Source organism: Callionymus lyra, chromosome 1 (assembly GCF_982586985.1).
Source record: "Callionymus lyra chromosome 1, fCalLyr1.hap1.1, whole genome shotgun sequence".
Taxonomy (NCBI): domain Eukaryota; kingdom Metazoa; phylum Chordata; class Actinopteri; order Syngnathiformes; family Callionymidae; genus Callionymus; species Callionymus lyra.
In genome coordinates this window covers 6,026,031-6,052,283 of record NC_141818.1, presented here as the reverse complement: position 1 = coordinate 6,052,283, position 26,253 = coordinate 6,026,031, and the positions used below count along the sequence as shown (strand labels likewise).

General features: G+C 37.5%; 4 protein-coding genes and 1 pseudogene across 5 annotated transcripts in view; 1 reads left to right on the top strand and 4 right to left on the bottom strand.

Annotated features, from left to right (window-relative positions):
- LOC148087603 (uncharacterized) overlaps positions 1 to 26,253 on the bottom strand; it is a 99,420-nt gene that overhangs the window by 50,108 nt on the left and 23,059 nt on the right. The gene's annotated exons all lie outside the window — the stretch shown is intronic.
- On the bottom strand, positions 1,382 to 3,674 carry LOC148087610 (uncharacterized). The gene is made up of 2 exons (XM_087789992.1): positions 3,519 to 3,674; positions 1,382 to 2,702 (listed from the first exon to the last, which is right to left on the bottom strand). Exons 1-2 carry the CDS (start codon positions 3,559 to 3,561, stop codon positions 1,738 to 1,740), a joined length of 1,008 nt encoding a protein of 335 aa, XP_087646118.1. The 5' UTR covers positions 3,562 to 3,674; the 3' UTR covers positions 1,382 to 1,737.
- LOC148087609 (uncharacterized) lies at positions 6,599 to 9,144 on the bottom strand. Its single transcript, XM_087790031.1, has 2 exons — positions 8,921 to 9,144; positions 6,599 to 7,510 (listed from the first exon to the last, which is right to left on the bottom strand). The coding sequence occupies exons 1-2, from the start codon at positions 9,093 to 9,095 to the stop codon at positions 6,699 to 6,701; spliced, it is 987 nt and encodes a 328-aa protein (XP_087646157.1). The 5' UTR covers positions 9,096 to 9,144; the 3' UTR covers positions 6,599 to 6,698.
- Positions 14,649 to 17,693, top strand: LOC148087608 (uncharacterized; annotated as a pseudogene). The gene is made up of 2 exons (XR_015710947.1): positions 14,649 to 14,821; positions 16,458 to 17,693. The product of XR_015710947.1 is annotated as an uncharacterized LOC148087608 (transcript).
- Positions 20,053 to 25,709, bottom strand: LOC148087607 (uncharacterized). The gene is made up of 2 exons (XM_087789817.1): positions 25,514 to 25,709; positions 20,053 to 21,757 (listed from the first exon to the last, which is right to left on the bottom strand). Exons 1-2 carry the CDS (start codon positions 25,515 to 25,517, stop codon positions 20,469 to 20,471), a joined length of 1,293 nt encoding a protein of 430 aa, XP_087645943.1. The 5' UTR covers positions 25,518 to 25,709; the 3' UTR covers positions 20,053 to 20,468.

The window sequence follows — 26,253 nt, the reverse complement described above, 5'->3', positions numbered from 1 at the left end:
ATGAACCAGATGGGAGAGCTCTCTGTCGACTTCTGCTCCTTAAACGACCTGGTAATAGATGGCCCCTTGTTTCCACACAAGGAGAGCCACAAAGTGACCTGGTGATCACACAAGCGATCATTTGAGAACTAGATAGACCACATTGAGATTTCCAGATGGTGGCGTGGAACTTTGCTGGACTGCAGAATAAAGAGAAGTGCTGATGTTGGCTCGGGCCACCATCTACTCCTGGCCACATGCAGGGTACGTCTTGCCGCCTGTAGGAAGAAATTACAGAAGACAATCAATTTTGACATAGACAGGCTGAAAAACCCAGAAACAAAACAGGAGTTCGTACTCCCCTTGGCAAACGGCTTTGATGCACTACGATACAAGTCAGATGAAGAGGTAGATGACGATGAAATCTGTACGAAATGGTCTAACATCAAAGAAGCATAAACAAGCACATGCGAAGAGGTTCTGGGAAAGATTAAGAGGGAGAAGAAGGCGTGGATGAGTGAAGGCACATGGGAGAAGGTGGAGGAAAGACGCAACCTGAAAGCGAATATCGATAACAGCAGAACCAGGAACCAGAAGGCCAACGCTATGAAGTTCTACAACACAGCAGACCGGAAGGTAAAGAGAAGCTGTATGAGAGATAAAAGGAAGTGGATCTCGCACGAGGCCGCTGCAAAGCAGGACATGAAAACCCTCTACAGCCAAGGAACGGAGTTGGAGTTGGTAAAGGAGTTCACGTACCTGGGGAGCGTAATCAGTAATGACGGATGGGCCACCAAGGGTGTGGAGGCGCGCATAGGTAAACCTGGGGACTGACTCAACTTAACATCAAGAAACACCAAACCTTCATCAACTCAAGATTACGTGAAAGAAAGTGGAGGTGGATAGGACACACGTTGAGAAAGCCTCCATCATCCATCACAAGAGCAGCGCTGGAATTGAACCCTCAGGGGAAAAGAAGGAGGGGAAGACCACGGCTCTCTTGGAGGAGGGGTTTCAAAAAAGACCTGGACAGTGCCAACACCTCATGGCAGGAGATAAAGAGGACCGCCGGAGACCGTAAGCGGTGGAGACGACTCACCAAGGCCCTATGTTCCCGAAGGGGGGAAGAGGATTAAGTCAAAGTTTTTTTCGTTGTCACACTTTTTGGCTTTGTTTCTTGTCATAATTTCAGTAAAGTAACATTTGTTAGCTGGTCAGGCTGATCTAGTGTGAATAAACAATTAATTTACAAAAAATATTATTGTTTATTTAGTGAAATACTGCAGTGCTAGTGGAGAAAATTGTACGTTTTATACAGAACAGCGACATTGACTAGAGTACTGTTCGATCTTCATGTCTGTGGTCGCTTCCATGATGTGGCACTGAACTGGCTTCTGACGTGAGCAACAAAATGGTCTTGGTCAATTGAGGACAAGGCTGCCAAGAAATGAGTCAGAAAACATTGATGGGGGGAAATAAACTCATGAATTGAAACTTCACCAGTCAAACATTGTATTAAGATCCTTTACCTTATTTTCTATTTGATTTTGTACAGAAATCATTTAAATGAATAAAAAAACATCACGTTATATGTTTAAAATGTGACTGCGATTGATACCAATCCACAGTAGATAGTTAAAACTGGAAATATAGTTGCTATATTTCCACCTTTGAACTAGAATAAAATAGTTGAGATGATAGTTTAAAACCAAAACAGAAATAAGATCAAAATGCTCAAAATTAAGTAGAATTAGTTTTCTATCTATTGTGAGTTATGAGGTGATTCTTCAGGGTCCACTTCTTTCTAAAACATTTACCACAGTAAGAGCAGACAAAACTTCTTTCCCCAGTGTGAATTTTCACATGTTCCTTGAGGTTCACGTTCTGTGTAAAACATTTACCACAGTGAGAGCAGGAAAAGGGTTTTTCCCCGGTGTGTATTTTCATGTGTTCCTTCAGGCTCTTACTTTGAGTAAACCCTTTAAGACATTCTGAGCAGTTAAATGGTTTTTCTCCAGTGTGACTTCTCATGTGTGCCAGCAAGAATGAACTCCTTGTAAAACATTTACCGCAAAAGGAACAGCTGAAGGGTTTTTCTCCAGTGTGATTCCTTATATGTTTCTGCAGGTTCCCTTTCAGTGTGAAACATTTGCCACAATGAGAGCAGCTAAAGGGTTTTTCACCAGTGTGAATTCTCATGTGATCATCAAGATTCTGTCTCTTTTTAAAACATTTCCCACAAACCAAACATGTCCGTGATTTACAGCAAGAGCTTGAATGTTGAGTCAGTCCAGACCTTGATGAGCATTTTCTCTCACACCCAGAGCAGATCAGTGTTTTGTGCTCAGAATTCGCCACGTTCACATGAAATTTTGGATTGTCCACAGAGGTTAAACTAGACCGAGTGTTAGTGGTTTCTCCCCAGTCTTCACTGCCATCAGTGTCAGACTCAGAAGAGAGTAACTTCTGCTGGTCAGGGTGATCAGGTGCGTATAGTTCTGATCCTACACAGTTGTTGTCATCAACCTCTGTTTTTATGTTTTGAATCAAGCTGCTGGTTGAAGATCCTTTCTCTCTCTGATCTTCATCTTCACCCTTTACTTTGACAAGAGCAACATCATCCTGCTTCTCATCTTCTTTGTGTCGAGCTTCAGGTTCTTTACAGTCAACCCTGGGTCTACACTCCTGCTCAGAAGAATCTTCCTTCTTTATCACTTGGATATCTGAAAAACAGGCAACAACTTTAAAAGCTTCAACGTCAACATAATGCAGGGCTATTACACTGAGGGTGAGAAGGCTTTTTCTTGATGTCAACTGTGAATTTATATTTGTGTAACCGCAATTTTTAAAAACTAAATAAGATCATCTGTGTGCCTTTAACATCTATAGTCTAACGTTTCTATCGGCCCTTTTTTTTGCAAATATGACACAGCTTTAAGCAGCTGTATCAGATATTCTGTGCTCCTCGTGTCTGTGTGGGATAACCACGCACTCCGGTTTTCTCCCACAGTAAAAAACAAAAACAGACATTAAGATCTGTACACTTCCCTCAGGTGTAGCCTTGACATAAGTCATTAGGGTGACGGCCTGGTATCATCCACTCAAAACAAGCCTAAAATATAGACTTGTTTATTATTTTTCTTATCAATTCTTCTCATTTTGAGGCTTTAATAAAAGAGGGACGTTTACAGATGAGCAGTACAGAGGTATTTGGAGGTTTTTAAGTGTCTTTTTGGACGAAGATGAAGACGAAAACAACTGAGCTCCAGTCCCTACATTAAAATGAACTTACATTTTTGTCTATAACTCTAAAAAGAACAATTACACTAACACATTAGTCTAAGTAACGTTGCACTGAAGTATTGCATATCAGATTAAAAAAAAAAAAGCAGGTTATTGACCAGACCCATGATGCATCTAAAACGATTTTATATTTATCGGGGAAAAAAAGTCTAAACATTAAATGCTATCGTACGATAAGTAACGTCTCATGAACACTTCATTTACTCTTTCTTCAAACCTCGTTACGTTGTACGAACCTAGAGATTGAAGAACCTCGGGAAGCTTCAGAAGAACGTCCATCCGTTCACGACGTACTCACAGTTATTTGAAATATTTCAAATAATTCTTTAGCATCGACATTGAACCACTGGTTGTCGACCTAAAAAAAACAATGTTTTAACACAGTAAATCGAATACCGCGTTCCAGTTTTGTCCATGGAGCGTTTGTTGTTTACTTTCTCTGTCACAGTTTTTACCTTCCGACGAAGCACATGAAGGGAACGATGGTTCCGGTCCCTCGTCCCGTGTAGATTCTGGGTCCTGGTATTCACATGAAACCATCAGCATCGCTGAATTGTGTAAAATCAGAGAGCTTCCTTCTAAAATAACAACCAATAGATTTGATGTCAAATCTGAATAGTAAATGAACACGTGCTTGTTCAATTGACTGATAACCAATAAAACACAATATAAATAGTGTTGCCTCAAAACTGATGACGATATTGAATAAAATAAATCTTTATTTTTAAACTTGATGCTAATGTTGCTTTTGAGAACAACATTTCTTATTGTGTCTTTCTTTCTGAATAAGTGAAACTGTGTGAACAGCCACTTGTGTTGTTAAGCCAGATGTTAAGGATGTTTGCTTCTACATTGCAAACTATATTTTGAGGTGTTGTGGTTCCTTCCGTTTAGCTAAGAGAATAAATGAACATCTGTCTTATAATGCACCGAATATGGAGGGACAAATGGAAAACTTTGATGACTGACAAAAGGCAACATTTTATTATATTCACTTGCATTGTTTAAATTAGGGAATGTCGAGATTTAATGATTAAGAAAAGTGAGTCTAAAAATAAAAAAACAGGAGTTACAACAGGTAATTCAATTAGATTCTACTGTTGTGTCCATTGGTAGCAAATATAGGATATATTTGAAGTTTAGTTATTTAAATATCTTGATTTTAAGATAACTTCGCTATTGTGTTACTTGAACATTTTCAGGAATTGAGTGCAATGGTTTTAATCAGGAATCACTACATCAACTTCATTTTATACAAAAAAATTACAAATTGCATTTAAGTCATTTGAATGGTGATAGTTACAGTTACTGTTCCACCAAAAGAAAGTGTCTGGTTCAGCTCCAGCTTGTATATCCAGCTTGTTTGTTTATTATTATTGTTTTGGTCAATTATTGCAAGTTCATTTCCAGGTTGTGGTTTTGTTCAGTTGTTTGTTCTGGGTTTTAAGTTATTACCGTCAACCTATTGTGGACATTTTATTTTTCATTATAAATATGTGTATTAGTTGTAAGCCCTTTTAACGGAAACCCATATTATTGAATTATTGAATATACACTGAAATATGGTTGCACCGACTTTGTTTCCTTTAAGCAAAAAGCGCAGAAGCTTTCATCTTCATTTTCGTCTTCTTCATTGTTGGTCAAGTTACTTCAAAAACGTTATGCATTATTTATTAACCATTAATCTAATTTCAAAGTCACAAGTAACATTGCAGATTTCCTTTTTATTCTTTTTTTAAATTTCTCATCACAGAAAATTCCAAACAACGAACGTCCTTCAAAAGAAAAGTAAACATTTCAAACCATACAAAGATAAATGACGGTATCTGCCATAAAATGAGAAACAAAAACCAGAAAATTAAATTAATTTGATGTGCTGGCAGATATAAAAATGATGATTAAACCTTTATTCTTCCTACAATGGGAAAGATGAACCGATGCAGTCTAACAATGTTGCTAAATCATATAAATTCTTCCACCCTCTTCAGACTCAATGCACTGTAACAACACTCAACAAAGTCAATCCTTTATTTGTAACACCATTTTGTCGTGGTCAGGCCATATTCTGATAGAAATGTCCTTAATCTTACAAGCAATTTTATCAAACGTACAACGAGCCTTGAATCTTTTTTTAATGGGTTTATTTGCCTCCAGTTTCAAGTATAATATTTGCGTTTCACCTGGGATATGGTTAAATGGTCAACCGAGATTGTAAAGCTAGTTTGATATTAGATAGTCCTATACATGCTTGGAATTATTCATCAATCTTGGCACATTAACTTCCAAGAGCCTCTTTATCGGTTCCTATTGTCTCCTAGGATAGGGGTATTAGGATGATCAACGGTATTTGTCACCTCCAGACCTGAGCTTTGCCTGTCCCTGTTCCAACTCCATTACTAAATATATATCAAAAAATCTTATCTCCACTACTTACTGAAGAAAACCAAACGTTTTCTCAACTCCACTTAACCCCCCAAATGATTACGCTCTATCCAGATATGCGATTTATCTTTTTCTGCAATTGCACCGTGAATAACAGTACATCTCCTTATATGGTAATCATTGTCTATTCAAAGGCTTCAAATGATGCTAGTTACTGATTACCACACAACTGTTATTTACCATCATAAACACATGTCATCAGATCTGAGTTTGAGTGTGATTTATGATTACAAAGTAGGTTTTTAGTCGCGAAGACGTAATGGGCAAATCTGCATAGTTAATAGATTCAATTACATTTCATAAATGAAACCATGTGTGAGTAAGAGACACCAAAGGAAAAACATGAAATCTATCTATATATATATATATATATATATTGAAGATATATCCTCAGATCGATCCACATATATGTACCCATTGAAGGGTTAAATTATATATCCTCATTTTATGTACTCAATTGTTAACATTGATAATGTTATCTCTTTTTCAAAGTTAAACCATATTCTTTATTTTAAGAAGACTGAAGATTCATTGTTTATGTCAGTGTTTAGGTCAAGGCATGAATACAACATTTGTTGTTCATAAGGGAGTCAGATTTTGCAAAACATCCTGTACCCTGAGTTTGTAATTGTATACTGAACTTACTTCACGTGTACAGGGAGGGTCTCGAGGTCTTTAAAAGAAGGGACATGCTAAGAGATTTTGAGCCACTCTCTGGAAGGATCTGGTGGGTGAACCAGGATTTTGGACAGAGACTGGACCGAGCGCTCGAACTTCTGGTATTTCTTAATAATTTGCATTCTTTGTTAACTGTTGTATTTGAGGTCTTGTATGGCCTACTTTTGTAATCATTTTTTTACTATTAATAAATTGACTGTTTTAATTCTAAATGTAACACTTCCTTGGAATGAACGAATGTGCAGAAGTCATTAGACAGGAAGGAGTTCTTGAGTTCTCTTTAATATATATATAACTTAAGTACAAGTGGCACTCTTCTTGTGCCTAGAAAGGCATGTACTGTATTTAAAGCAGTCACCACACTTTGAGCAGATGTAGGGTTTTTCTCCAGTGTGGCTTCTCATGTGTGTCTTCAAGTACCCAGGGTATTTAAACCCTTTACCACACTGTGAGCAGGTGAAAGGTTTTTCTTCAGAGTGCATTCTCATGTGGTAGTTAAGGTTGCATCTTTTTGCAAAACATTTGTCACAGTGTGAGCAGCTGAATGGTTTTTCACCTCTATGAATTTTAACGTGACTCTGCAGATTCTGCCTGTTTTCAAAACGTTTGCCGCAAAACCAACAAGTAAATAATTTACAACAGGATTTTGAATGTAGCGTCAGTTCAACTCTTGAAGAAAATCTTCTTTCACATCTAGAACAGGTCAGAGATTCATGCTCAGCATCATCTTTCTTCTCACTTGCATGCCTTTTTGGATTTTCCTCCGTGTTTAATCCTGATAGAGAGTTGCTGGTTTCTCTCCAGTCTTCACTGTCATCAGTGTCAGTTGCAGAAGACAGTGAAATCTGTTGGTCAGCTTGATGAAGTGTATGTAGTTCGGGTTCTGATTCTCCACAGTTGTCTTCATCACTTTCTGTTTTCATGTGTTGAGTACAGTTGCTGGTTGAAGGCTCTTCCTCTCTTAGATCTTCACTCTTCACTTGGACAAGAGCGACATTTACCTGCTTCTCATCTTCTTTAGGTGAAAGTTCTGGTTCTTCTGGGTCCAAACTGGGTCTACATTCCTGCTCAGAAGATTCTTGTTTTATCATCTGATGAAGCTGGACATCTGTAGACATACAAGAGATTCATTGTCTTATACAATAAATCTTGTTCATGGATCATATTGATGAAACGATATGATCCATTTGCTTACTATTATGAAGTCTAAAACATTTGGTCTTTTGTATGTATTACAGTATATGCCTAGTGACAACCAATATTAATGTTGTGGATACTTTCTTATTTGAAGGGCAACTAATCTCAAAATCCAACTTTCCTATTTTTCTGTCATTTTGTGAGAAAGGGGGAAAATAAATAAAACTTGGCTGCTTTTTGTTAACCAGTGGCACGTTCTCTACATCAAGTAAAGGACCATTAATAAGATGTATCCACCTCGTCAAATCGTGAGGTTCTCTGGGGGTTACCACATGTGATGAGTCTTAAATAGTAAAAGTAAAAATAGTAAACAACAGCTTCCCCTATACAGCCGAAGATATGAAATATGTAAGTAAGTAAGTAATTTTTATTTGTATAGCACTTTTCCAGACCAGGGTCACAAAGAGCTTAAAAAATAAAAAACAATACTCAATAAAGTATATACTTTAAAAGGCAAGATAAAACTGAAAACACAACAGGAGTTCCAGAAAATCAAGGAAAGCCTGAACAAATAAAAACGTCTAATATGTTTCTTAAAGGAATCAGTAGACTCCATCAAGCGCAAAGAGAGAGGAAGATAGTTCCAAAGCTTAGGGCTTCTAGTATGTAGTATGTAGGGAGGAGATATTCTTGACATGATAGAGAACAACATTTCTTGAAGTTATTGAGTAAATTCGAGTATATATAAAATATATAAAGAGTATTAATTTCAGTAATTATTCTTGTGCTGTGATACAAGTAAATGATACTGATGTATCTCGTTTATCCTGAAGATTTAAACTTGATTTTAAATAAATAGATAATATTTCCTGGAAGTTATTGACGGAAGAAATAAGGAAATATTATAAGATTATTAATTAAAAATACATCAATGATGTGCTGCATTAAAAGTAAGTGAATGGAGAGCAAGCTGTTGATTTGTTACGTGTACGATGATTGGATTTGGAGTCAAAAAGGTCACATTTCCTTGAAGCTATGGACGAAAAACAAGTAAATATTAGGTAGTTATTAATTAATAATTGTAATCAATATTGTGCTTTAATATATCTCAGTTATCTTGGTGTGTTCCATGTCCCCTGACAGATTTTAAGATGATTTGAAGTCCAAAGGCCACATTTCCTGGAAGCTATTCAAGAATAATATGATAAAAATGACATAATAAAATTTGTTGACGGTCCCTAACGGACGCAAACGCGCTACACGTGAGAAACTCTCGCCGTGATCCGTGAGTTCAACATCTGACTAACGTCAACGCGGTCAAACAAAAATGTAATTGTATACATTTTGTGTCTCTGATCAAACACATTAATAATATACGAACCTATAGGCTTCAGAAGAACCTTGGATTGGTTCTGAAACACGTCCAGAAGTTCGCGCTGACGCTTCAACTCGTTCTCCAACTCGGACACAGTTTGTTGAAACACTCCGAAGATTTCTTCAGCAGCAGCGGCCAGACGATCGTTGACGAACTGTTTGAGATTTTGAACTGAAGACATTCTTCTCTGTTTAGAAACAACACAAACTTAAGCCTGAGCTTTTTTGATAACGGAGAGCCAGCTGTTGACTTCTCCCCAGTGTCACCCAGTTAAACATCCGACAATGCCCACGAAGAGTACAATGGTTCCGGAACTTCGCAAAGTAATGGTTGTTGTTGACTGTTGTTGTTTGATATAAATGTGACACACGGGGTCTCCCTTCCTGAGATTTCTTCTTCCGTTCCGTGTTGTGACGCATTTACAACACGATAATCCTATTGGTTTGGACTGGAACGACTCTTCATTTGTTTTATTAGGTTTTTCTTTTTATATATATTTTTCTTTTATTTGAGTGTCGCAACAATGACATTTGAGTTAATTTTCTTTTATTTGTTCGATTTATCAGCGTGTTTATTTGCATGATTTGTTTGTCACCTATTTTGTTTGAAACTTGCAGGTTAATTGAAATTGTTTATTACTTTTCTTTTCGTCAATTATTGCAAGTTCATTTGCAAGTTGTGGTTATGTTCAGTTGTTTGTTCTTGGGTTTGAGTTATTGCCGTCAAACTTTTCTGGACAATTTATTTTCTTTTTCATCATACATATGTGTATTAGTTGTAGACCCTTTTTTTTTTTTTTTTTTTTTACAGAAACCCATATTATTTATTTACTGAATAATACACTGAAATATGGTTGCACCAACTTTGTTTCCTTGAAGCAAAAAGCACAGACATTTTTGTCTTCTTCATTGTTGGTCAAGTTACTTCAAAAACGTTATGCATTATTTATTAACCATTAATCTAATTTCAAAGTAACAAGTTACATTGCAATTTAACTGTCAAATGTTTCTTTTGTCCCCCATCACAATATATGACTTTCACAGTAATATTGTTTTGGTCTTTGTTTTCAGTACATCTATATTATGGCTGCCTGTAATTATCATTATTATCATATTGATAAACTGTAATGGCATAGAACAAATGCCATGGTTTATTCCAATCTTAATGATGTGTAGATAGGGAGGAAATGCAAGTTAACAAAATGACCAAAAAAGATGCAGATTTCCTTTTTAATTATTTTTCCCATTTTCTCTTAAAAAGAAAAGTAAAATTTCAAACCAAACAAAGATAAACAACAGTATCTGCCATAAAATGAGACACACAATTAAGTCTGCTGGCAGATATAAAGATGATGATCAAACCTTTATACTTCCTACATTGGGGAATATAAACATATTCATTCTTCCCCTATCTTTGGTCTCATTGCATTAAAAAAAAAAAAACAAGCACTCAACAAAGTGAAACCCTAATTTGTAACACCTACAATGACTCTGTCGTGTTCAGGCCATATTCTTATAGAAATGTCCTAAATCTTACAAGCAATTTTATCAAACGTATCACGACTATTGAATCGCTTAGAGGAAGTCAGATTTTTTCCCTCCTGAGCTACTCTCACATTGGTGACAATTGGTATGAAAAATACCTTAGTTTAATGCGTTTATTTGCCTCCAGTTTCAAGAAAACCATTTGCGTTTCACCTGGGGTATGGTCAACAGAGGCAGTAGAGTTGGTTTGATATTGGATAGTCTTCTACATACCCAGAATTAGTCATCCATCATGGCACGTTAACTTTCAAGAGCCTCTTTATCTATTGTCTCCTAGGATTAGGTTGATCAAAGGTATTTGTCACCTCCAGACGTGAGCTTACATGACTTGAAAATATATACATATCTTATCTCCACTAAAAACGGAACAAAACAAAATGTTTTCTCGCCTCCACTTTACTTTTGAGTTTTGAGCGGGATTTATGATTTCGAAGTAGGTTTTTAGTAGCGAAGACCTTAATGGACAAATCTACAGTTAATAGATTTACTGGAATTTTATGAATGAAACCCTGTGTGAGTAATAGAGACCAAAGACAAAACATTTTATATATATATATTTAACTTAAGTACAAAGCACAAGTTGCGCTTTTCTTGTGCCTAGAAAGGCATGTACTGTATTTAAAGCAGTCACCACACTTTGAGCAGATGTAAGGTTTTTCACCAGTGTGGCTTCTCATGTGCGTCTTCAAGTACCCAGGGTATTTAAACCCTTTACCACATTGTGAGCAGACGTAAGGCTTTTCTCCAGTGTGGATTCTTAAGTGTGTGTTCAGGTGTGATATGTGTCCATAACATTTACCACACTGAGAGCAGTTGTAAGGTTTTTCTCCAGTGTGACTTCGCATGTGTGCCTTCATGGTCCCATTAGTACGGAACTTTTTACCACATTTTGAGCAGCGGAAGGGTTTTTCTCCAGAGTGAATTCTCATGTGGTACTTAAGGTTACATCTTTTTGCAAAACATTTGTCACAGTGTGAGCAGGTGAATGGTTTTTCACCTCCATGAATTTTAATGTGACTCTCCAGATTATGCCTGTTATCAAAACATTTGCTGCAAAACCAACAAGTCAATGACTTACAACAGGATTTTAAATGTAGTGTCAGCCCAACTCTTGAAGAAAAGCTTCTTTCACATCTAGAACAGGTAAGAGATTCATGCTCAGCATCATCTTTCTTCTCCCTCGCATGCCTTTTTGGATTTTCCTCAGTGTTTAATCCTGATTGAGAGTTGCTGGTTTCTCTCCAGTCTTCACTGTCATCAGTTTCAGTTTCAGAAGAGCGTGACATCTGGTGGTCATCTCTATGAAGTGTATGTAGTTCTGGTTCTGATTCTCCACAGTTGTCTTCATCACTTTCAGTTTTAATATGTTGAGTCCAGTTACTGGTGGAAGGCTTTTCCTCCCTTTGATCTTCAGTCTTCACTTGGACAAGAGTAACATTTATCCGCTTCTCATCTTCTTTGTGTGGAGGTTCTTGTCCTTCTCGGTCCAAACTGGGTCTACATTCCTGCTCAGAAGAATCTTCTTGTTTTATCATCTTATGCAGCTGGACATCTGTAGACATACAAGAGGTTTATTTTCTTACAATCTCCGTAAATCCCGCGATGCTGCCTTCAGGTCCGGAGACCAAGCTCTGTACAGAACTGCTCGAGCGGATCTGAATAGAAGTATTAAAAAAAGCCAAACTGGAACACAAGAGGAAGATGGAGTCCCATCTGTCTAGCAACAACATACATGCAGTGTGGCATTCATGACGTCACAAACTACAGAGGTACTACAACAACAGGCGACCTGAGTGCGATGCTAGCAGATCCCCACAGGGCAGTGTGCTGAGCCCCCTCCTGTACAATCTCCATACCCAAGACTGCCGTCCAGTCAACAACAGTAACTTGATTGTGAAGTTTGCAGATGACACCACCATAGATGAAAAAGGGAAAAGTGCTCTGTCACAACCAGATTCAAACATCTGAATATTTTGGTGCATCATTTTTTAGATTTTAGTGTTTTTAGTAGGGAATCCATGAGCATCTTTGTACACGAGGCCCCTGAACTTGTGTACAGTGCAGGATTGAGCTCAAGACGAGGACTCATGTACACTTCTGGAAGTTACACTCAAAGACACATTTAACACATGAATTGTAATAACAAGAGAGTTTCCAGTTCTTTGTCCCAATGCTTTCTGAAACAATGATGTGTTAAGGTTGATATTTTTTCCCCCACCTCCCAACTTCACAAGCCATAAATTATTCTACTCCAAAGGTTCCTTACACTAACACACTTGGATCATTTATACCAAGGTCACAGGTAACTGTGTCCCGAGTTCAGTTCCTGGCACAGAGACATCTCCCCAAATACCTTTCTCACACACGTAGCAGACAATACCAGTGTTCATACAATTATAAGTAAGTAAGTTATTTATATTTGTAGAGCGCTTTTCCAGATCAGAATCACCAGATCACAAAGCGCTTAAACAATCAAAACAATACTCAATAAAATATATACTTAAAAGGTCAAGATAACGCAGAGAAAAACAGGATTTCCAGAAGATTGGGGAAAAGCCTGCACAAATAGAAATATAATACTATATTTATAATAATTATAATACTTCTATATGTGGTTGAGTCAATTTGATAAACATACTTAAATTAGACAATTTTCAAACAGTAAGTCATTCTCATTTGTCAAGCATCTTTCCCAGACCAGGGTCACAAGGCACTTAAACAACAAAACAGTACACAGTTAATATATATGATTTAACAGGCCAAGATATATCAGTGCCAAACACAGCAGCCCCAAGATAATTATATCCACCCATCCTTCCAACATGATTATTAGTCCATCCAATGCAAGTCATCCGAGTAAAGTATGTACTAACTTTTGTTGAGCAAATTTGATGAAGGTAGATCTTATGGACTTGATCGTTTAAAAAAAGGTTGTGAGCAGAAAACACATTAACATTTTTGGATGGTCGTGTGCCTTGTGAAAAGGTGTATCTTGGCTCAAAAAGTAAAAAAAACCTGCAAATCTGCATAACACTGCGTCAGACACGTCACTGAAAGTTTGTTCAAAGTCTCGAGGAGTACTGTATGTGGATTACTTTCAATACTTCTCCTCCTCTTTACGAAGCTAAAAGGTGATTCAGAAGAAAAGGTTCTGACTAAAAGTGTATTTCGTTATTGGTAGGGCTGAACAATTATTGAAAATAATACAATTTCAATTATTTTTCCTCAATATTGCAATTTCTATTTGAATATGCAAATTTGTTTTCAAAATCTTCACTTTCAAGCATTTTTTTCTTTAATCCAATAAATAATTCAAATTACAATACGATGTATTTATTCATGAATATTAAGATATAGTTATGTAGCCATTTTGAGATGCAAATTCTGCATATTTTGAAATACAATTGAGAAAGGTTTACTGCAAATATTTAAATTCACACAGACTATTCCATTAGTCTCTAACAATGCACGGAACTCACGCAAATCCGAATAAAAACTCGTTCTCTTCAGACCCCTTCATTATTTTACACTTTTCAGTCAAACATTTAGACACAAAATCGTTCTGTTCTAAATAATGTTTCCGAAAGAAACTAAAAGCTGAAAAAACTCGTACCATATTTTATCCTGAACCACTAAAAGTGTCATTTAGTGTCTTTTCTCAAACCTTGTCATCTTGTACGAACCTAGAGTTTGAAGAAGAACCACGGGTTGCTTCAGAAGAACGTCCATCAGTCCACGATGGTCAGACTAGGACACAGTTAGTTTAAATGTTCATATTATCAAATCAAATCAAACGATCCTTGATGATCTGAAGACAGTGTTTAGAAACCTACAAGACACTCAAGCTGACGTTAAGACAGACAGAACGGCGTTGACTTCCTGTGCGACGCTTTTTAATATCCGGTGGAGCCCATTTAGAGGTCGATGGTTCCGGGCCGTATCTTTATACCCCTCAGGCAACTAGTGATGCGTCAGGTGAGCAAGGCAGAGGATCCTGAAATACAAATCAAGATTATTTTGAATTGCGTACGACTGGAGTCCCTAAAATTACATTATCACGTAAAAAAAATAGATAAAAGGATTTGTACAGAACAACAGCAACTCCCCGAGTCCTTGTGCTCTGTCGGACAGTACAAAGTGCGACACCGGAAGTAAACAACCTACTCGCCATCGTCAGAAGGACCCTCTGCTTGACTTCCGTGTCGGTTCTAAATATTGTGTTCAGATCGTCAACGATTATTTGACCAGTGCTGCTGAAGTAAACGTCAATATATATTTCAACTATCTGTGTCCGAGTCCAGCCGCCATCTTGAACTGTTGGACGTCCTTCTGAAGCAACCCGTGGTTCTTCTTCCAACTATAGGTTCGTACAACATAACAAGGTTTAAATGTGATTTTCATGAGACGTTCACATGTTCAGAATTAAAGATTGACGGAGAACGAATCATTATATTACCAAAAACAACAACATTCATGTGCCTGTTGGTGTGAGAGAGGTGGATATAAAGGACAGGGTTAGATGGAGGAGGTGTCTTCTCTGTGGCGACCCCTAGAGGGAGCAGTCGAAAGGAAAATAATAAGAAGAAACGATGTGTAAAATAGCCAAGGAAGCCATGCAGGATGATTCTGACTACATTCTTTACACACCACCAAGTCACACACCAATCTATGATCCCGTGTCCCCCACACAGACAAAACACATCCGTTTCTCCTTTAGACAAATCTTTTTGTGAAGATGCTTCTTCTTCTTCTTGACACTCTTCTAAGGTGTGTAACTGGGAGAAACAAACAGACTCCTTTAAAAAAAAATAAAAATAACATTGAGTCCTTTCTCTTTGGCATTAACTTGAAACTTTCCTTGTGTCCACTGTACTGACTATAGTAAAACATAAAGAGACTTCCAGTGACTCTGTTGTAATTGGATTGAGACTTGAACCTGATGTCTTTAAAGAGACATAGACGTAGATCAGGGATCATTTCATTTGACCTTTAAAGGGAAACTAATGTAAAAACTACACTGACTCACTCGCATGTTTCAAATTTTCACGTCTTCGTCTCCAAGATGCAGTAAGTCTCTCATCATTAATGTTTTGAAGTTATTACTTTATAAATTTCTTTCCTGTCTGAAATCTCGGCAAACAAGAGGTTACGAGAGCAGAGTGCATTAAGACATGATCATGGGCTTCACTTCTCCTCCAGCCATCTGTGATCATGCCCACTTTGTTTATACAACAAGCCGCTTGGAGGTGGAAACTTCTTGGATTGATAATGCTTAATGATGAGCCTCGAAGCTTGACTTATCACAGCAGAGTAGGCGTGTTTGTGGTTTATATGATTTTAACTCCTCTTTAGCAGAAGTTTAAAGGCTTACATGCTACACAGACAGGTAGTACATTTGGTTTAATAACACTTGCACTTCCTGTGTAGAAGTAGACAGATGTCATGTCTGCACACTTTTAGTTTTTTAATGTTTTGCAGAAATGGTATTCGTAGTTCATTTATTTCTAATGAGAACTTTTCCTTCACATCAGTAAGTAAATCTAAAGTCATGACCCATCATATATTTGAGAATATCACATTTATATTTTGTATTCATTATTGAAATTCAAACAGTTTTTATCTGTGTTCAAACAATTAACAGATGTAATCAAACAGGCTTCACCTGATAAGACAAAAATATTGTTGCTGTTTACATCTATGCCTTATGATCATTTATGTGATAGTTGTTTCTTATTCATATCATTCATATTATTGATTTATGTCGTGAGCATTTGTATCTAAATTCATCAGCTTTTCAGTAATTAATATTTCTCTAGAGTATTCATGTTGTTTTAGTGTCTAACTCACACCTTAAAACCCTTTCCCCCTATTTTTTCTTTTCATTCAAATAGGTGGAGTTTTCCAAATATTTTCTCCTTGTAGTGAATGATTACTCGCCTCATAGTAGATCAAACATATAGTTGATGAAGATTTTTCACTGTCTCGGTGTCTGTTTTCAGAGGTCGAGCAGCTGCAAGTGACTGAACGAGAAGATTCATCTGAGCAGGAGTGGAGATCGAGTCTGGACAGAGAAGAACCAGAACCTCCACACAATGAAGATGAGAAGAAAGAAAATGTTGTTTTTTGTCAAAGTGAAGATTGAAGATGAAGATCAGAGAGACGATGAATCTTCAACCAGAAGCTTGATTCAACACATAAAAAGTGAAGATGAAGAAGATGACTGTGGAGGATTAGAAACAGAACTACATGCACTCCATCAACCTGACCACCAGAGGTCACGCTCATCTATATCTGAAACTGATGACAGTAGAATTGGGAGAAACCAGTAACATTCAGTCAGGTTTAAACCCTGGAAAGCAACCTTTTATCTGCTCACAGTGTGGGAAAGGGTTCCTTAAAAGCAAGAAGTTGAAGAATCACTTGAGAGTTCATACTGGAGAAAAACCTTACATCTGCTCTCAGTGTGGTAAAGGGTTCAGTGACAATGGTAACTTGAAGACACACATGAGAATTCATACCGGAGAAAAGCCGTTCATCTGCTCACAGTGTGGTAAAGGGTTTATCAACACTGGTAACTTGAAGTCACACATGACAATTCACACTGGAGAAAAACCTTACATGTGCTCTTGGTGTGGTAAAGGGTTTACACAAATGGAACACCTAAAGAGACATATTAAAATTCACACTAGAGAAAAACCTTTTATCTGCTCCGAATGTGGTTAAGGTTTCATTGAGAGTGGAAAGTTGCAGAACCACTTGAGAATTCACACTGGAGAAAAACCTTACATCTGCTCACAATGTGGTAAAGGGTTTAATATCACTGGAAACTTGAAGAAACACATGCAGATTCACACTGGTGAAAAACCTTTCATCTGCTCTCAGTGTGGTAAATGTTTTCCCCAGATGGACCACCTAAAGAGACACGTGAAAATTCACACTGGAGAAAAAACATTTTTCTGCTTACAGTGTGGTAAAGGATTCATTGAGAGTGGGAAGTTAAGGAACCACTTGAGAAGTCACTCCTTACACCTGCTCACAGTGTGGTAAAGGGTTTAGTGACAGTGGGTACTTAAAGACACACATGAGAATCCATACCAGAGAAAAACCTTTTATCTGCTCACAATGCGGTAAAGGGTTTATTAACACTTCGAACTTGAAGACACATGAAAAGTCTCACTTGTAACTGTTTTGTACTGTATATACTACCTTTGTATTTTACTGAAGAAAAGCAAAAGTCACACAAGACAACAAAATAAATATTTTGAAATCTCAGCTCATTATTTACATTGGTTTGCAATATACAGTATCTGTTACTATTGTACAATCGTAGATATTTTAACTGCAATCTTTTCTCCGTTTTAAATAAAAACGTTTCAGACCATTTGGTCATTTAACATCCATTAGCATGTTTTTTGTTGCTCTTATGTAAAGTGAGCTAATCCAATCTCCAAAACTCTACCGACTTTGCTTCTGGCTCTACCTGCTGGCTAACCTTCTTGGTCTGGTTTCCTCACTTGCTGGCCACCGTTCTGCCGTGGATTGTCGTTCAAGTGTATGGTACTTCTTGTTGGTTTTGGCCGCCAAACCTTGCAAGTATGAGCCTTGAAGATGTACAGTTACAGTGATGTTTCCTGTTTTGTGTGGTGAGACATACAGGACCTTCGTAAATGAGAAGTTTGTGTTTTGTAAAGCCAAAGAAAGTGACGTTGAAGTAACACACTACCTCTGCTATATCAACATCCAAACATTTACATCACCTATCTTATGCTGAGATCTGCTGCTGAGTTGAGACGAGTAGACTTCACTTCTTTACTTTGCCAAAGCTTATCTCCTGAGTCCTCTCAATTATTGAGGGTGAACAAGGAGGAGTCATTTCTGCTTTCCTAAAAAACGTCCTAATTTTCCTTTTGAATTTGCAGTATTTAATTTACATAAAACCAACAACCATCAACTTATTCCTATAAAGATGTTGACCATAGTTATCGCAGCGTACTACAACTGTGGGAAATGTCTCAAAATGTTTTTATTTAAGGCCCACAACCTTAACCAATTGAACGATTTCTGATTTTAAATTCAGAACATGGAGATTTCACTATAAGGGGTTGATGACAAATTCATGTTTTTATGGGACAATACCATAGATTCACCAAAGACCTATGACCATGTGATTATCTTGCTGTGAGGCACCACTGGTATGAGCAAAATTTTGATCAAATAAATACCGATTTATTTTTCAAGTTTATTTTAACAAGAAAAAATAAATACATTTGGTGATTCACCTATTTTTAATTGAACAACTGTTCGGTAGAGTATTACTTCAAAATTAATAATCTCAGGTAGCAATTATAATTTATTGAATGAAGACGTTGGATGAAGCTTTGGATGTGTCACACCTGGTAAGTCCTTTGAGTGTTAAAGAGAACTAAAATCCAATCTTATTCATGTATGGAGCAGGGATATGGACTCGAGTAACAAACCAATGTGCTATGAAAAGTGAGGAAGAATTAGGTTATAATTTTCAATCACTATACTATTCAAACGTAATCTGATCTAAATAGTAAAATGAAATACCATATTTGCAGAAACAAGCTCAAAAGAATCACACACCGCGGATATTTTCTTTCTATTTGCTGATTCCTTTCTTTCTATCTTTCTTTCTGATTGCAACGACTTTGTTTTGACGGAGACGCATCATGTCAGATCTGCTTCCTATTAAACAAATGTTGTCATGCTCGATGCCGAGCGACGCAACAGCTGAATCGGTCATTTAACTTTTCTTAAAGCGATAAAGGCACCGCAACGAGTACTCGCTCTCTGAACTCGATGCATGCGGCTATGCGGTAGCCGATCTCACTATAGATAAGATGTAATGTATTACTTGAGCCATACTTTAGAAAAGAGTTTGTTTTATAGAGTTTATTCTTTTTATTTCATAATGACACTGTAAAAAACGGTTATATTATATCACACCCAACAACGAGAACCAGTTCCGTGTGGAGTTTTTTATCTTTTTATCTCCAGGTATTCTGGTTCCCCCCCACAGCCAAAAACATAAATTGGTTGTTTTACTGATCTGGTTGTGCCCTGCCTCTCGCCCTTAGTAGCTAGGATGGGATCCATTTTACAGAAGTGTGCTTGTTTCGTACTGTTAAATCTTAACAACAATACATAACATTTACAATTATAGACATGTTGGAGATTGAATAAGTCCATTATACATTGAGAAATTAAAAAGAGAGACAGAATCATGAATATCCATGAATAGTAATAAAACCGAAACCAAAATGAAACATTGAATGAATATTGAAAGATAGATAAAATGATGGAAGGGAAAAACAGAATTTGATATACACCTCACCACACTAAGAACATATGAAAGTTTTTTCACCATCAGAACTTCTCATTTACAATAACATTATTTACAATGAAGGCAAATAAAGTTGTGTCTATGTAAATTTCCACGTGATCATTAAAGTTACATTCAAGCATAACAGATCTTTCAACAACTGTAGGAGCAAGTGTTTCCACCAGTTTGAATCAATATGTTTTGCGTCAAGATAACACTGTTATGAGCTGAGAGGTTTTGATCTAGTGTGAGCTCAGCTCATGGTTTATTAGCATTGAAGCCCTGCCCATGAATAGACAATTATCACAATGTAAGAAGTTGAAGATAATCAGAACCCCAACAGATAAACCACTGTAGCTAAAGAGACTCGTCCGTCCGTAATCCTTGAACTAACATTCTAGAGCGAATGTTCAATGTCAAATTAAATTAACGACTGTCTGTTGATCTTGCTTCTGTACAACATGAAACCATATCCAGTAAATATGGTTGTTTTTTTTATGATTTTAGCGTACTATTAAAACCCATTCTTAAATGTAATAAATTAATTTTTGTAACAATTCATAATGTTAAAAGAGCATGTAACCTGTTGAGTGACATACATCGATAATGTCCAATTATGGACATAATCTGGACCTTAAAACTGCTAGTTTCATTCATGAAACATTTATGAAACTTGGTTACATGTGGGACTTTTCATGTGCCTTCTAAGGCAAGCACTGTACTTAAAGCCATGACCACACCTGGAGCAGTTGTAAGGTTTTTCTCCAGTGTGAACTCTCATGTGAGTCTTTAAGCTACAACTTCCCCTGAACCCTTTACCACACTCTGAGCAGGTGAAAGGTTTTTCACCAGTATGAATTCTCATATGTGTCTTCAGGTTTTCCATCTGGGTATAACTTTTATCACACTGGGTGCATATGTAAGGTTTTTCTCCCGTGTGAATTCTCATGTGATTCTTCAGGTGTTGCATTTGTGGAAAACTTTTACCACACTGAGAGCACATGTAAGGTTTTTCTCCAGTGTGAGTTCTCATGTGCCTCTTCAGGTGTTGAATCTGTTGAAAACATTTACTACACTCAGAGCAGGTGAAAGGTTTTTCTCCAGTGTGAATTCTCATGTGTGTATTCATCGTAGCACTGTAACTGAACCCTTTACCACACAGTGAGCAGATGAAAGGCTTTACTCCAGTGTGAATTATCATGTGTGTCTTCAGCTTCGCATTGTCATTGAAGGCTTTACCGCACTGTGAGCAGATGAAAGGTTTTTCCCCAGTGTGAATTCTGATGTGAGTTTCAAAGTTCTTACCGCTAATGAAGCCTTTCCCACACTGAGAGCAGATGTAAGGTTTTTCTCCATTGTGACTTATCATGTGCGTCTTCAACTCGTTACTGTCATTAAACTCTTTACCACATTCTGAACAGATGTTAGGGTTTTCACCTGTATGGACTTTCATATGAATCTCCATTTTCTGTCTATTTTTAAAACATTTGTTACAAAACCAACAAGTCAATGATATACGGCAGGATTTTGAGTGTCTAGTAAGTCCATCCCTAGAAGAAAATCTTTTGTTGCATTTAGCACAGATCAGTGAATTGTGCTCAACAACAGCTTGCTTCTCCTCAGCATTTGAACTTGACCGAGTATTACTGGTTTCTCCCCAGTCTTCACTGTCATCGGTGTCAGATTCAGTTAACATCTGGTGTTTTGGTTGATGAAGTGTATGTAGTTCTTGTTCTGATCCTCCGTAGTCGTCTTCATCAGCCTCTATTTTTATGTGTTGAATAAAGCTGCTGGTTGAAGGCTCTTCTTCTATCTGATCTTCTTCTTCAATCTTTACTTCGATGATAGTAAAATCTTCTTGGTGGGGATGTTCTGGTTCTTCACAGACCGGACTGGATCCATACTGATGCTCAGTAGATTCTTCATGTTCAGTCACTTGCAGCTGCTGGACATCTGAAGACACACAAGAGGTTCAATGTCTTAGATATTTGATTAAACCGATATATGATCCAGGAACAATATCACACGGGTGGAAATCTCTGTAATACAAGATGATTTGGCTTGTTTCTTGATTTGGCTTAATTTGGAAAAAAACGACAACAAAGAGAAACAAGAAACAAACAACAAAGAAAAAGGCCTGTTTAGCTCCAACTTAAGGCAAAAATAGTGAGGTTAAAAAGAAAAATCCATGCATTTCTTTTTTTAAAGCAGAAAGTAGCCAACGCCTACCAAAATAACTTTTGATGATGAACTTGGATATATACTGCTTAAAAGCAGCCATAATTTAAATTTTAATGAGAAACAAATGTATCACATAAACGATCAAAAGGCAGAGATGGTTAAAATTACGTGTTTTTATTCATCTCAGTCATCCTCAATCTTTGGTTGATGTTCCAGATTATGTACTTCTCCAGAACCACTCGACAAATTTCCTTGTTGGTGTGTGGTTGCTGACAACGTGAAGCGACCAGAAATATCACTGTTTAGATGTTCTAAAGTTCAGCGGACTGTGATGACTTCAAACTGGTGGATCTGATTAATGTTATTACGATTAGAAAATATTCATATTTATCGAAGATGTCAAAATGTGATGTCAATACAGATCATTCAAATCGTTAAAAGAGGAGGCACACCGAACGGAACATAAAATAATCTGTCAAGAACAGTGGCCAGCTTCAATCTCCACTGCACTCCTCTGGTGCAGAGACAGACTGTGACCACTAGGACAATCAGGATGTGGACACCAGCTGTGGAGGACGCCATCAGACACTGCTTTGACACCACTGACTGGGATGTGCTGCTGAAGTCTCATGGTGAGGACATTGAGGGTCAGACACACTGTCTAACGGATTGTTTAAATTTCTGCTTAGATGTTGTCGCCCCTGCTAAGACTGTCCGCTGTTACCCTAATAATAAACTGTGGGTAAAAAGGAGATCAAGGATGTCCTTAACAAGAAAAAGATGCCTTTCAGGAGCAGGGACAGTGACGCCATGAGGTCAGCACAGCAGGAGGTGAAGCGATGATTGAGGGAGGCAAAGGACACCTACAGGAGGAGGTTGGAGGAGAAGCTGAGTGGGGAACAAATAAGAGAGGTCTGGGATGGTGTTAATACCATCAATGGACACTCTCTCACTGCAGTGGACGCAGTGGAGGAGGCAAATGGTTTTCCTGTATGGTTCCAGTCCCCAAAAAAGATCTGGCCAAGCGAGCTGAACGTTTACAGACCGGTGGCACTGACTTCGCAGCTGATGAAGACACTGGTGCGGCTGAGAAGACCTCCTGCAGTTTGCCTAACGGCCTGCGGTTGGTGTACAAGATGCCATCCTTCACCTCCTGCATCGGACCTACTCCTACCTAGATAAAGGAAGCGGCTCAGTGAGGATCCTGTTCCTGGACTTTTCTAGTGCCATTAACACCATCCTGCCCACTCTGCTCCAAGACAAACTGACAAAGATGCATGTGGACCCTGGTCTGGTCTCCTGGATCTCGGACTATCTCACTGATGGACCACAGTATGTCAGGCTGAAGGACATCATGTCTGACACTGTGGTGTGCAGTACAGGAGGACCTCATGGGACAGTACAGGTCCCTCTCCACTTCACCATCTACACTTCAGACTTCTGCTACAACTCAGAGCTGAGTCTCATCCAGAAGTATGCTGACGACACTGCCATTGTTGGATGCATCAGGGACAACAGCGAGGACCAGTATAGGAGTCTGATACATGACTTAGTGGACTGGAGTGAGAGGAACCACCTGCAGCTGAACACCTCAAAGACTAAGGCGCTAGTCTTGGAATTTTTTATACCCTTGGTCGTGCAATACAGACCATGTGTATAAGAAGGTTCAGAGTAGACTGTACTTTCTGAGGAGGCTCTGATATCATTTTACATCTACATGTACTACCAGTCTGTGGTGGCCAGTGTCCTGTTCTATGCTGTGGTGTGTTGGGGTGGAAATGTGTCCAAGAGGAGTGTCAACAGGTTGGACAGGTTGATCAGAAGGGCTGGTTCTGTGGTTGGCATGAAGCTGGACTGACTGGTGACAGTTTCAGAGAGGAGATCACTCGACAAACTACTGTCCATCATGGATGGACCTGGTTATGGTAAACAAGATTTAATCTCCAGAAAAACAGAGTGTTTTCAGTGGGCAGGCCTTTATATCATTTTGTAATGTCAATATTTCAAGTAAAAGAGAGTTTTGTACAGACATACTGATGATACAATAGAGTCCAAGATCTATTGAAGACACACTTAAATCAACACACTAGTTGCCCTTAAATTATTCTTTCGCTAGATAACATGCAGACACAATCTTTTGATGATACTTTAAAAGAGACTTTTGCAGATGCAAAAAATATTGATAGTCAGAGCAAATAAAACTATTGTATAGCCCTTAAAAAACAACATCAAACTTCCCTATGTTTGTTGTATTAAAACTAATCTAAATGTATCGCCATCATCTCAGTGTGTATTAAGTATTCCATAACAATAATTTAGGAAGATTACAAAACTAGTTTTGAAGACAGGAAGTGTCTTAAATGTCTGCTTCAGAGTCGATCAAACAATGGCTGAGTGAAAAACTCAATGTGGACAAAACTGAAACTCTGGTTATTGCGGCTGATGATAACATTCCAGGGTTGAGTCAGTACTTGTTGTCACAGCATGATCTGGATCTTATAATCCATGTGTTTGCGTCTTCTTGTCTGGACTATTTCAACAGTTTGTTTTCATGTCTTAACAAGAAGCAGCTGTCTCGCCTGCAGTTGATTCAGAACTCTGCAGCGAGATTTCTGAGCCGCTCTAGTGGAAGAACTTTTTTCTTTATTCATTTCTCTGATCCTTAAATCTCTTCACTGGCTGCCAGTTTCTTTCAGGATCAACTTTAAAATTCTGGTTCTTACTTTCAGATCTATTCATGGTCAGGCTCAGTATATATTTTAACTGTGATTTGTTTTTGATTGGTAAAGCACTTTATGACCCTGGTCTAGAAAGTCGCTTTAAAAATAACCTTTACTTACTTATTTACTTACTCCTCAATATTATTATCTATATACTGGTGATAATAGTGTTGATTTCAGTTCAGACGCAATTATATTTGTTCAATATTGGTTTCATGTTCCTCAACTTGAATAAAGTGAAAAGTAACTCAGATTAATGCTTATTTTTCTATATTTTCACCATTTACCAAGTTAATATATTGGCTAGTGAAATAGAAAGGTATAAAAAAAAGGTGATAATAATAATGTAACTGTCGTTTTCTCTGCTTTTTCGATCTTGAGTTTGACTACATTGAAAGTCGTTAATCCACAAATGAAAAATGTTTTGAATTTTACAATATGAATTTTATTTTACAAAATGTACAATTTGGTTGGTTAAATCTAAAAATGTTTGATTATAGCTTAAAAGTATATATATTTTTTACATTTCCTGAACACGAAACAAAAACTTCTTTAAATAGATGTGTGATCTTTAAAACAGACCCTTTTGCGAGCATCATTCCATACAGTACACTTTTCAGGTAAAAATATAAGCACAGTTCAATAAGGCTATCGGAGATATCGTTGTTTTTATTAACATGATTCCGAGAGAAAATAAAAGCTCGTTGATCACAAACTCGTTATTGATTCATCTTTCATCCTGAACCAGTAAAAGTCTCGTGAAAATACATTTAGCGTCTTTTCTCAAACATTGTCATGCTATACGAACCCATAGTTTGAAGAAAAAACAACGGGTCGCTTCAGAAGAAGGTCCAACGAACGAGACGGTTGGACTCGGTCAGTTAGTCGAAATATTTCGAGTATTTCTTCAGCAGCGTCGGTCAAACGATCGTCGACGAACATGAAACACTGTTTAGAAGCGACACTGAATTTAAGCGCAGGAATTTTTTCATGTCAATGCAGAGATCGGGGTTTACTTCCGCTGTCACATTTTTTAACATCCGCCACAGCCCATGAAGAGGTTAAGGGTTCCGGTCCTCTTTCTTCGCTCACTCGTTAAACGACTTAATCACAAGAGATCCACAGGTCGGTATGAGGGAGGATCCTAAAATACACATCGAAACATTACAAGTGACTATCTTGAAGAAAACTTAACTAAATAGACATTAGACCTCACTATTTTCTTCAGCGTTGTATTTTTTTTTTGTTGAATGAGAGGAAACATTTTCAAATATCTAAGTCTTATCTTAAGTGTCATTAACTTTAGACACAAATAAAATGTAGTTGTATGTTAAGTGCATATATATATATATATATATATTAGTTTGTAGTTTAATGTTTCTAATAAAGTAAAAACAGTAATATCGAAGATTGAATTAAACAAGATTCTGTTATCATTTGTTCTTTACCTCTGATTTAGATAATCCTGGGCCAAGATGATCTTAACCCCTCATTTGTTTTATTAGAGAATATGTAAGTAAGTAAGTCCATTTGTCTTTGATGAACTTA

What these genes read in the sequence shown, in the direction of transcription:
- LOC148087610 (XM_087789992.1), bottom strand. Translation starts at nt 3,561, where the DNA reads ATGGACGTTCTTCTGAAGCTTCCCGAGGTTCTTCAATCTCTAG. An exon ending in CGAGGTTCTTCAATCTCTAG is followed by an intron (nt 2,703 to 3,518) that starts GTTCGTACAACG and finishes CCTGTTTTTCAG; the next exon opens with ATATCCAAGTGATAAAGAAG.
- LOC148087609 (XM_087790031.1), bottom strand. Translation starts at nt 9,095, where the DNA reads ATGTCTTCAGTTCAAAATCTCAAACAGTTCGTCAACGATCGTCTGGCC. An exon ending in GGTTCTTCTGAAGCCTATAG is followed by an intron (nt 7,511 to 8,920) that starts GTTCGTATATTA and finishes GTATGTCTACAG; the next exon opens with ATGTCCAGCTTCATCAGATG.